Source organism: Mus musculus, chromosome 1 (assembly GCF_000001635.26).
Source record: "Mus musculus strain C57BL/6J chromosome 1, GRCm38.p6 C57BL/6J".
NCBI lineage: Eukaryota > Metazoa > Chordata > Mammalia > Rodentia > Muridae > Mus > Mus musculus.
In genome coordinates this window covers 64,571,490-64,584,586 of record NC_000067.6, presented here as the reverse complement: position 1 = coordinate 64,584,586, position 13,097 = coordinate 64,571,490, and the positions used below count along the sequence as shown (strand labels likewise).

At 38.3% G+C, this 13,097-nt stretch overlaps 1 protein-coding gene across 14 annotated transcripts in view; it reads right to left on the bottom strand.

Moving 5' to 3' along the window:
- Creb1 (cAMP responsive element binding protein 1) overlaps positions 1-13,097 on the bottom strand; it is a 71,755-nt gene that overhangs the window by 19,962 nt on the left and 38,696 nt on the right. For 11 of the 14 annotated variants that reach the window (XM_006495651.4, NM_009952.2, NM_133828.2 and 8 more), the window contains 2 exons: positions 10,332-10,514; positions 8,258-8,408 (listed from right to left, as the gene is read on the bottom strand). In XM_006495651.4, the coding sequence (XP_006495714.1) occupies positions 8,258-8,408; positions 10,332-10,514 (334 nt within the window). Of the gene's footprint in view, positions 1-8,257; positions 8,409-9,327; positions 9,564-10,331; positions 10,515-13,097 lie in introns of those variants that run through there. The other 3 variants (XM_006495653.4, XM_006495654.4, XM_006495655.4) reach the window with 2 other exon arrangements.

Below are 13,097 nucleotides of genomic sequence, written 5' to 3'. Positions count from 1 at the left end.
ACAAGATCCAACACCCATTCATGATAAAAGTCTTGGAAATATCAGGAATTCAAGGCCCATACCTAAACATTATAAAAGCAATCTACAGTAAACCAGTAGCCAACATCAAAGTAAATGGTGAGAAGCTAGAAGCCATCCCACTAAAATCAGGGACTAGACAAGGCTGCCCACTTTCTCCCTACCTATTCAACATTGTACTTGAAGTCCTAGCCAGAGGAATTCGACAATATAAGGAGATCAAGGGGATACAAATTGGAAAGGAAGAAGTCAAAATATCACTTTTTGCAGATGATATGATAGTATATATAAGTGACCCTAAAAATTCCACCAGAGAACTCCTAAACCTGATAAACAGCTTCGGTGAAGTAGCTGGATATAAAATTAACTCAAACAAGTCAATGGCCTTTCTCTACACAAAGAATAAACAGGCTGAGAAAGAAATTAGGGAAACAACACCCTTCTTAATAGTCAAAAATAATATAAAATACCTTGGCGTGACTCTAACTAAGGAAGTGAAAGATCTGTATGATAAGAACTTCAAGTCTCTGAAGAAAGAAATTAAAAAAGATTTCAGAAGATGGAAAGATCTCCCATGCTCATGGATTGGCAGGATCAATATAGTAAAAATGGCTACCTTGCCAAAAGCAATCTACAGATTCAATTCAATCCCCATCAAAATTCCAACTCAATTCTTCAACGAATTAGAAAGGACAATCTGCAAATTCATCTGTAATAACAAAAAACCTAGGAGAGCAACAACTCTTCTCAAGGATAAAAGAACCTCTGGTGGAATCACCATGCCTGACCTAAAGCTTTACTACAGAGCAATTGTGATAAAAACTGCATGGTACTGGTATAATGACAGACAAATAGACCAATGGAATAGAATTGAAGACCCAGAAATGAACCCACACACCTATGGTCACTTGATCTTCGACAAGGGAGCCAAAACCATCCAGTGGAAGAAAGACAGCATTTTCAACAATTGGTGCTGGCACAACTGGTTGTTATCATGTAGAAGAATGCGAATCGATCCATACTTATCTCCTTGTACTAAGGTCAAATCTAAGTGGATCAAGGAACTTCACATAAAACCAGAGACACTGAAACTTATAGAGGAGAAAGTGGGGAAAAGCCTTGAAGATATGGGCACAGGGGAAAAATTCCTGAACAGAACAGCAATGGCTTGTGCTGTAAGATCGAGAATTGACAAATGGGACCTAATGAAACTCCAAAGTTTCTGCAAGGCAAAAGACACTGTCTATAAGACAAAAAGACCACCAACAGACTGGGAAAGGATCTTTACCTATCCTAAATCAGATAGGGGACTAATATCCAACATATATAAAGAACTCAAGAAGGTGGACCTCAGAAAATCAAATAACCCCCTTAAAAATTGGGGCTCAGAACTGAACAAAGAATTCTCACCTGAGGAATACCGAATGGCAGAGAAGCACCTGAAAAAATGTTCAACATCCTTAATCATCAGGGAAATGCAAATCAAAACAACCCTGAGATTCCACCTCACACCAGTGAGAATGGCTAAGATCAAAAATTCAGGTGACAGCAGATGCTGACGAGGATGTGGAGAAAGAGGAACACTCCTCCATTGTTGGTGGGATTGCAGGCTTGTACAACCACTCTGGAAATCCGTCTGGCGGTTCCTCAGAAAATTGGACATAGTACTACCGGAGGATCCCGCAATACCTCTCCTGGGCATATATCCAGAAGATGTTCCAGCATGTAATAAGGACACATGCTCCACTATGTTCATAGCAGCCTTATTTATAATAGCCAGAAGCTGGAAAGAACCCAGATGCCCCTCAACAGAGGAATGGATACAGAAAATGTGGTACATTTACACAATGGAGTACTACCAGCTACCAAAAAGAATGAATTTATGAAATTCCTAGGCAAATGGTTTGACCTGGAGGGCATCATCCTGTGTGAGGTAACCCAATCACAAAAGAACTCATATGATATGTTCTCAGTGGTAAGTGTATATTAGCCCAGAAACTTAGAATACCCAAGATATAAGATACAATTTGGGAAACACATGAAACTCAAGAACATATTCATTTTCTGTAAATCTGCCAATCCATATCCTCAACTCTAATCCCCCAGTTTAATGTTTACTTTGCTATTTTTCTTTTGTTCTTCACTGAAGTAAGGTTTTTAAATTTAGTGTGAAATCTATTTAACGGTTTATTAACTTCATCTTTGGAAACCCTATTTAAGGCCCCTCTACACTGTAGGCTATCTAAAAGTAAGGGCAGCAAACTGTATTACTCTCACAATCCTCTCTGTGGAAAGAATCCCCATGCACAGCCCACTGACTTGGGCTTGCCTTCCCAGAGTTGTAGCCAGTGGACACAAATGGACATAGTGAGCCAAAGCATATGTAGGTTGGGAGATGTCTCAGGGCATGAAAGCGCACACTGAACAAGCCTAACTGTTTCATTGCACACACAAAGCTGGATCTGTACTACAGCAGCCCTAATGCAGTGCAGTGGCAGAAATGAGACATGCCTCAAAACAAGGTAGAAGCGGAGAGCCAGCTCCTGAAAAAAATGGTTGGATCTTACGCTCAGGCCCTGTGCCTTCCCCATTTGCCATAGAAAGGCTATGTCTTGAACATGCTGCTCTTACTCAGTGGGGATCCAGGAAGCAACTGGCAATGACGATGAGATATGAAGACAAGCCACAGCAACTGACTTGGAACTGACAATGTACAACTTATAATGAGAGGAAGAGGTCATGCTGTTCCAAGATGCTGAGATTTTATGACTGTTGCTATAGTAACACAAAATGTATGCCAATTATCTTCACTTTGGAATAATTGACAACTCTCACACAATAGAATTTTGGGGTTCCTCAAACCACCTCCCCAAGTTCAGTGTGAGATGGGCTGTGATCAATGTACACGAGGGTCACTTATTGTGGTCAATGATGCTCTAACTTGTCTACTGAAGACTTACAGTAATAATGACACCAATATGGTAGGTGATTCTGGAGATACAGCTTAAAGCAACTACTACAGTACTAATGTCTTTTGAATTTACTTCCTCTTAAAATTAGAGTTTGTTTCTCTTGACTCTGAGCAAAATGGACATCCCAGGAAAGCATTCTACAGTTATTTCCTGGGGCTATGTATCCTGACAACAGTGTGTTTTACTCTGCTTAGAGGCACAGCAGGGTGAAACAAGCTCAGGAGACTTGTCATTAGACACAGGGTCAAACTGTCTTTCAGGCTTTTTACCTAAGATACCGGACATCTGACTGCTATTTAGCTTTTCTCTGGTATTTACCTTCTTTCTCTTCTGCAAAGTGGAAAAAGATCTTATTTGGCTATAAGAGACAGACTGCGTGTGAAGGCTAGTGTCTAATACACACTGTAACTTAGAATAAACCAGGGAAGCTTAGGATACTGAACATTCAAAAGTTGGCTAACCACAGAGGTAGAAATAACTGAGAAGAGTATGCTAGACTTGCCAGGGGTATGGGAAAGCCTGTACTTTTCTAGGCACATGTAAGTGATATGGTAAGAAGCCAGATTCTAGGAAAGCTTAAAAAGTTCCCTGGGTAGAGGAAAGAGAACTACTTCAGAGTATGGGCAACTTCCCTTTGACAGACAGTAACTAAATCTAAGCAAAAGCATCTTATTACAGTCCCTGCTTGTAATCAGGCAGCTTTGTAGACCTCTTGTAAGCAACTATCTTAACAACTGCCTTCCTGTTTAGTTAGCCCTTTTCATTTCCTCTTGGAAACCTTGAGCTGCGTGCGTGTATGTGTGCATGTGAACACACCAAGAAGCACATACATAGCACACACACACACACACACACACACACACACACACGCACGCACGCACGCACGCACGCACGCACGCACCCACGGCACGCTTGCACGCATATCACTGTTTACCTTCCATTAAGGACAAGAGATAAGAGATACAAAGTTAGATGTGTGTTTATTGATCTTTAAACCGTCTGCCACAGCTGTCTCACCATCTGCCCTGCCTTCATGCACAGTAAATGATGAAGTTAATACTGCGTCAGTATCCATCAGAGCAAACACTGGTTTTGTATGAATTCCCAGGGAACTGCCCTGCAGTTCATGACCTTTCTTTGTTCATGTTTGTTTTTTTAAAGCATAGATTCTGAAGCCCATTTATATGTCAACAATACATAATAAAATAGTATCTTTTTGCTTTGTACGCTGAATATTAGATACATATATTTGATTATACACTTAAAGAGAAACAAAATTTATTTGAAATGAATTTTACTTAACCTCATTTATCCTAAAGTATTATCATTTTAATGCACAGTTAATATAAAATTATTTGGATATTGTACTCTTTTATTTTGTCCCAATTGTGGAAATCTGGTGTGTGCTGATACACAGCTGTTAGTTGGGGCCAGCAACAGTATATATCCTCACAGCAGGCAAACTAAGGATGGCCATCTTGGACAGCGTGGTTTTTCATCTACTCCTGGGACACTTGAAGATGTAAAATATCATTTTACAATGTGACTTTCCTCCCTGAAAATTCATAAATAAAATACTAGTTGACTTCCTAAATGGAAGATCTTGTTTTTAAATTTTATGTACACTATTTATCCTTTTGATGATGTTTCCAAGCAAAAATAAACCATCTGAGAAGATTATGATTAAAAAAAAAAAATGACCTGCCTTCCTAACCTGGTGTGGTTTGGAGGTAGTGACAGTAGTAGAGTGGCCTATGGTTTCAATGGAGTGTTCCTGAAAAGGCTTGGCTATGAATAAAAGCAATGTTGTGAGTTATGAGGACCTTCGCCTCACTTACGGGTTAATCCATGGATACGTTCACAATTGCATAGGAAGGTATCGGAAAACTTGGGAGATAGAACTTAGCTGAAGAGAAGTGGGTCAATAAGTTATGCCCTTGAAGACTAGGCCATAATTTCCAATCACTTAAAAACAACTTACATTCACTCATTCCTATCAGTGTGGTCTAAGCTTGTGTAATGTGCAGGTCTGTACAGGTACATATGCTTGTGGAAACCAGAGGTCGATGAGTGTTGTCTATCATTCCTACATTACCAACCTTTTACATTTACTTATTTTTGTGTGTCCAGGGAAGATAACTAGGGGGAACACACACACACTCACACTCACACACACACACACACACACACACCCCAAAGCACACAGAAGGGGAACAGAGGACAATTTTGGAGAGTTACTTTCTTTCCATTGTGTGAGATCCACTACCAGTCTCTCCAGACATGTTTTTCTTTCTCTGCCTCTAGTCTGCTAAAACGTGAGCCACTCTGTTCCACTGCAGGCTCCTGGCCATGATGTTCTGCCTCACCATGAGACCAAAATCAATGGTGCCCAGTAACCATGGAGTGCTGAAACTGAGCGTCTTTTAAAACTTTTCTTCTTTAAGTTGGTTTCTCGGGGATTCTGTCAGAGTGACTTTCAGAACACTGAGAAGTGGAGAAAAAGCAGCATTGTGCCTACTGGTAAACCTAACAAGTGTTTATAAGCAGGCAATGCTCTGGGCAGCTAAGAAGGTGTAATATGAGTAGGCTTGGCTGGCACAGGTTGTAATCTCAGCTACTCAGGAAGCTGAGACAGAAAGACTGGAAAAAGTAGCCTGGCTCTTTTTTATTGAAACTAAGCTTTGCTTCAGGATTCCAGAGATGAGGTAGGGATGGGTAATGTGCCACCGGATCTCAGAGTGAATTCAGATCAACCTGGGTAACAGCAACACCCTGTCTGGAAGTTTTAAAAATTGTAAAAAGGCTGGGTTGAGTCTAAATCAGTGGTAGGGCGCCTGTCTACTATGAACAGGCCCTCAGGACAATCCCCAGTACTGCAAGGAAGGGAGGAAGAAAGGAGCTGGTGCTGCCCCTGCACATGGTCCCACACCTCTCTGAGGTTCTCTGTAAGAGATGAGCCTTCACTCTACAGAGCCAAAGTATGCAGCCATGATTTCAAGTCCTTAAAAAACATTCTGATTACTCTGTCCCCTTAGAATTGTTTCTTTAGTAAGTGCTGCTGTCTGAAATTTTACAATTAGATCTTTACTTGAGACATCTTAAACACCATTCTTTCTTATTTTAGAAAAGGTCAACTATTTCTTAACAAATACTTTAAAACTGAACAGATTAATGTGTAACTTAATTCGTATTTCCAAATAACATTTAAATAAGAGTTAGGCAGTACATTTCTATTATATCTTAACTACTTATAGTTGTTTGGTGTTGTGTCCGGCCAGCAGATCACAACATGGGTTCTAGCCTGGAAAGGCATTTTGGAAACCTGGAAGAGAAGAGGACTAGGTGGCGAGATAAAGAAATGCAGCTAAGACAGGCATTCTGATCAAAGTTCTATTTTACTGTTCTACACGCAGTTATGAAGCAGGGGAAGGGGGCCCGATTCCCGCCAATTAGTCTTGGGGTCAAATAGCAGGGTGACCACGTGCACGGCTCCAAACAGCAAAGCCGCAGGTCCAGCAGTGGGCGTGGCAGAACGATTGAGTGGGAAGCTCCACCCCTGAGCAAGCAGGTTTCAGGCTGGGGGAGGGGAGACTACAGTTTGGTGCACAATAAAGGTCACAGGGCTTCTTTTCAAGATTCCCTTACTATCTCAGAATGGGTTTCTCCTTTTTCATAGCTAGATATAATTTACTAAGACTGTGACAGTTAAGACTATTTCAGGAACAATGATGCTGACCTACCAAAAATAAAATTGTTGGAAGAGAAGGAGCAGTAGAGATGCCATGTGCTGTCTTACCTGACCCTGAGAGCCAAGCTTTGGGTGCAAGGAGAGATCTTATTTTACTCAAAGGTAGAAACCCAAGTTTAGGAAATTAATGTATTCTTCCAGAGTCATAGCTAAAGGGTGAATGCAGGAATTGAAGTTAGATCTGCTAAGTTCAATTTCTGTCTCATTTACTTTATCATAGTTCTTACACTCTTGGGGTAAAAAGAAGAATTTAAATAGTTTACATCTCTATACACCTTGATTCTCTTTTAGTTTTCACCTCCCTCCCCCATTATAGCCCCTTGATGTTTACTCACATGTTTTATGTGTGTGCAGGCTATCTTCCCTAATGTTGCTTTTTCGCTTACTCTTGAGTCATGGTTTCTTCAACCCAGAGCTTACAGACAAGCTTACCCTGAAAACCCCACCTGTGCCATCAGAGGAATTACAGGGCCCTACCAAGAATTTTATATGGGTTCTGGGGATCTGAACTCCAGTGTTCTTGCTTGGATGGTGAACACATTAACCAACGATGGCCTCCTCAGACCATTTGTTTTGTTTTGTTTTGATCATTTCCACATTAATAACTTCCTTTTTTTTAAGATGGCAAAAACATTTGAAAGCAAATAAATTTCTAAGAAAGGCTTTACCTGTGTTTTATAGCTTCTCTTCTGTACCACTTTAACTTCTTAAGACTAACATTAACTGTGCATTAAGGCTTTGTCGGGAATACCATACTTTTTAGAATTTCTCTGTTTTAAAAGTGTTTGGATGTTAAGTTATTACTGAGTAAAGAAAGCCCCTGCCCCTAAGGCCAGGCCCAAGGTTGTGATTCCAGCACTCACTCCCAGAGGCGGGAGGATAAGAGCTCCAGGCAACTTTGGCCCACACAGCAAGACTCTGACCCCAAACAAAGAACAAGGCAGGTGGCTGACCAACCCCTCTCACTCTAGTTCCAAGAGATCTAATGCATTCTTCTGCCCTTTGTGGTATGAATGTGGTACATATACATACATGTAGGCATTGACACATATGCATAAAACATGCATAAATAAATCTGTAAGTGTATAAAAATGCAAAAGAAAGTATTCATTAAAACAAAAATGGCTACTGTATACTTGTTATAAATAAATTTAATGCAAATAAACTAGAGTCTAATGTTAGTATACATATGTGACACTTTGATGAATATTACTTACAAATTTTTTTAATTAACATATCCTATTAGCTAGAATAAAGTACAAATTCATTAAAGCTATGTATTTCTCTTGTGGAAAAACTATGAAGAAAAATTACTTTTTTGATTGAAGACTGACCTAAAGTTCCATTAGCCATCTTATAAATGCAACTTAATAAACAAAGAAGCTTTAGCAAGATCCACTAATTCTACCAGAAAAAGAAAATCAATGCACAGAACCTACTGTTAGCAGATGTAAAGGCACACACAGAAGAGTTTATAGACATACTTGACCCATAGCATTTAAGTGTTTGGAATCTGTACCTGTTCTTCATTAGACGGACCTCTCTCTTCCGTGCTGCTTCTTCAGCAGGCTGTGTAGGAAGTGCTGGGGAGGACGCCATAACAACTCCAGGGGCAATGGTGCTCGTGGGTGCTGTGCGGATCTGGTATGTTTGTACATCGCCTGAGGCAGCTGCAGAGAAGAGCGAACAAGGTATAAGACACAGAAACACTACAATTTAATTCAACTGTGTCTCAATCAATCTAAACATACTTAGATTAAAAGGGAAACAGGGAATGGGACTCTATCTAAGAAGAAGACTCCAATTGTCTGTCCTATTTATTAGTACAGGTACGGGGCAGGGTGCCTCAGCGTCCCTGCGGGTCTTATTCATGTTGTGCTGGGAGGGAGATGCAGTCTGTGGTTTGCATGCTTGTCAGCTTTAAGTCTAAAGGAGCTGAGCAGAGATGTCCTCCCACACAGGCCTCAGTATCTTCCCTTGCTTTACATAAATTCACATTTAAAACAAAACCCAAAAAACTCAAGTAGACTCTTGCCACGACATAAAAACGACCATGATTTTTCATAAAATAGCAAAATAGAAGAAAAAAAATAAGCATATAGAAACTGTTATAAATTTCTAATTCAAACAAAACTCCAAGTATGAAAAACTGGACATTTGCTGCCAATCATGGTATATGTAAACATATCTTAATATAAGTGACTAAAACTAAGTAAGTAAAAGCTGAATTGTTTTCATTTCAGTTTTCTAAGACAGGGACTTACTATGTAGCCCTGGCTGTCTAGAACTCATTATGTAGACCAGGCTGGCTTAGAATTCAAGAGATCCACCTGCCTCTGCCTCTGCCTCCCAAGTGCTGGAATTAAAGGCGTGTAGTTTGGGTTTTCCTCACCATACAATCTCCATATGTGAAAAAAAAAATCACTATTTGTCCATTATTTGCTTCTAGAAACAGTGTCATGATATGCTTTCATAAGTACCCTAATACTATGTGAGAGATTTTGAATGTCTTTATAAAATCATTCATATCAGTTAAAAACACCGATTGTATCGTTTGAGGGACAAAGATTTATATACTAAACATGTTACCATATTCAAACTGACGTTGAGAATTCAAATTCACTGACATCCTGCTTTACAATTTTTTGAGTACCTGCATGTAAAGTGAAAAGGTGTTTTACTCCCACTAATAAGCAAAATATTTTTTAAATATCATTGGTCTAATAACAAGATATATAGTATAAATTTATTAGACATTGTTAAACAAAAGATGTTCTACTTGGTGTTGTGGTATGATCCAAAAGTAATTATCCATGGTGAAGGGATATAACTCTCATTAACACAGGCAACATTAGTTATTATTAATAAAATATTTTTAGAAGCAAATATTATTTTTTTAATCTATAAATTTTTAATCTGGTAATATTGAACTATGAACTGCTCAGTGAATTAATGCTGAATAGTTAACACTCTCCAGACTCTTGAAATTTTGGGAAACAAAACAAAACAAAACAAAACAAAATCCTCTCGTCCACCGAGGCTAAAGGACAACTTGTTCTCCAATGAGCAAGGATCTGCATAATGATGCTTGTTCTTATCCAAAATCCAAATTGATGACTTCAGAAAAGCTCTATATTCCTTTTAAATTAAAAATAATAAAAACAAGACAAAACAGATAAAACAGCAGAATCCACTAGAACTCTTTAATAGTGACATAGCACACAGAGGAGGGAAAGAAAGGGGCCCAGGGGAGCTAGTGTTACTTGAGGCCATTCAGCCTGGCTATAACTTCCTCAGTTCTCTTCTAACATATTTTGGTTCTTCCAATCCTGACTACTGAAGGCATTAAAGACAGGAAAAACCCCTTTTAAGCTAAAAGATAGTTGTTTTTATGCCATGACATTTTCATCTGAGTGGAAAGTTGCATGAGAGATATTTATGTATTAAATACATGCATATCTAAACTGTTAATATCTAAATCTATACTGAAGAAAACTATTTTAGTAGTGCTTTGTAATATACTTACTTTTCATGAGTATACACATTAATTTTTAAAAGAATGTACCATATGTATGAATTCTTAATTCTATTACCTTGAACAACAACTTGGTTGCTGGGCACTAGAATCTGCTGTCCATCAGTGGTCTGTGCATACTGTAGAATGGTAGTACCCGGCTGAGTGGCAGCTGCATTGGTCATGGTTAATGTCTGCAGGCCCTGTACCCCATCCGTACCATTGTTAGCCAGCTGTATTGCTCCTCCCTGGGTAATGGCAACTAAAACCCAATGAATTTTATTGTTACAAGTTTAATTCATACCACACAAGACTTTTAAAATACACTAAACCCATGCAATTAGCAAAGCATAATCTAGGAGAAATTATTCTAGAAAATAATATCACCAAGAAAAACTTGGTATATTCAAGTAACCGTGTACCCAGGAAACCATATCCAATTTCTATGAGAGAAATATACTCTATGAATTGTACTATAATAAATAATGCATGGTAACAATATAAAAAGTGAAAACACAAACTCTTTTTGAACTTATTTAAACTCCAAGGAGGGCATGCTTTACAACAACACTTTCCTTTACAGCACTGGAAACTCCCTCAGATATTTTTACTATCTGCTGCTTTAATTGTAAATACATTTTTTGGTAGAAAACTAATTAATTAATATAAGAAGCACCCAATAAATATTTGTTAAAAGTGTATTTAATAAAGCCATCTGTCAGTGAATTATATTTTCTAACTCTTAAAACAATTTATAAACTCTGTCAGTAGTGTACTTAGACAGCCATGTGAAAGCATGATACTTCTCAGGGGGCTAAAGCAACAACAACAACAACAAAAAAATCACTGAGCTAGGAGTTTAAGACTAGCCTGGGAAACACAGTAAGACAGCATCTCAAAATAAATCCAGGAAATTAGTCATATTTAAGAAAAGAAAAAGAGGAATCAGTAATACATTAATGTGCAAGGCCCTGGGTTCAGTCTCTAGCACCTACCATCCACCATCTCCACCAAAAATCTCATCAAGAAAGACAGGAAATACCCTGGATCTCAGTTACTATGTGTGTCTCATCAAGTTTAAACTCAGATCCAAGACCCTCAGCTAGATGCACCTCATCTTGTTCTAAGCTCCATGTCTGGGTCTTCACAGAGCCTTCTACTGACTGATGAGTAAGCACACTAGCTACTATCTGGCAAATGAAAATTAATCAATACTCACACAAGTCACCCTTATACAACAGTACACAGGAAAAGTGACTTGAAAGGTAAGTTCTTACCTTGTTTGCAATACATAATCTTTAGATACTAGAACTGAAAATATGATTGACTTCTCAGATAAATCTAAGGATCACGTTTTCCAAAAAAAGACTAAAAATTGTTAATTTTACCTGAGCAATTTCATAAAGTGTGTATGTGTGTGTATATGCATGGGTGAGTATTGAGAATAAAACTTTCACTCACAGTAGGAATGCACTCCATTGATTGAGGTTTGTTCCCAGCTCTCCATAATGGATTATAATTGCATTAAAAGGAAAGTTTAAAAAGTGTGGTATCAATGTATCTAATGATGTTACTGTCTAACAGAAGTGAATTAGTTTGGGAGTATCAGTGAGATCTGGGGAATTATACCATCCTGAGTGGTGTGTACACAGAAAATTGATAATTCACTGTTCAATCAAGAGCATTATTATTTAGTCACTTTATCAAGGTGATAAATTTGTGGAAATTAACATACTAGCATATATAATCCTCCTATGTTAGCTAATCACAGATTTTTTTTATCTTAGATGTTAAAAAAATGTCTAAGAATTGTTCTACAACTAATTCTGTAAGATTACTTGGGAAGACCTGGAGACGTGGCTGCTCTTTCTATTCCCAGCACCGACAGGGAGGCTCATAGCCATGTGCAGCTAGTTCCAGGGGACTGGACACCCTCTTTTGGCCTTTGCAGGCGCTGCACACATGTGGTGCACAAGGAAAACATCCACGCATATAAAGTAACAATACACCAAGAGGGTGGGGAAGGGTACTTTAAAGAATCAGAAGGTTAACAAAACCTCTTCATTTAATCAACACTCTACTTTTTTCTTGATTACACAGTAACAGGCTCAAAGTGAATGGAAGGAAAAAACTACACAAGAAAAGATATGGGCTACTCTGTTAAGATCATTCGACTTTGTAATTTTCCTGGAAATCTAAAAACATCTGCTCTTACATAACAGATGCATAGTTGTTTTAAACACTAAATAAGGTGTCTAACACACACACAAATGACGATTCTTTGAATATATTCGTCTCATCTAAGATTTAAACATGTCTTTAACTATGCAATATTTACCTGTCCATTTGATCACTTTAAAAGTATAAGACAGTTTTGACAAAACCAAATTCATTAAGAAAATTATTATCTCTAGGTTTAATTAAATTACTACTGAGAAATATGAACAAGGAAATATAATTACGTAAAATTTTAACTTTAATAATCTAAATACAATTAAACTGTATTAGCTGAGAATCTGTACAGGACAGCTTATTGAAAAATAGAATGAGAGAGGAGAGATATATACAATCCTTCCTCATGGGAAAGGCTGAAAGAGGTTTACAGTTTATGGATATTATAAATCCAACCCTTCAAGTTTGGTAACCATGTTAACTTTACAAGTTACAAAATACAGGGCTGTAGAGATGATTAAAGGTTAAGAGCACTGACTACTCTTCCAAAAGACCCAGATTCAATTCCCAGCATCAGCATGGTGGCTAACAACCACCTGTAACTTCAGTATCAGAGGAATCCAACGCCCTCTTCTACCTTTTACAGGTACCACATACATGTGGTGTTGATATA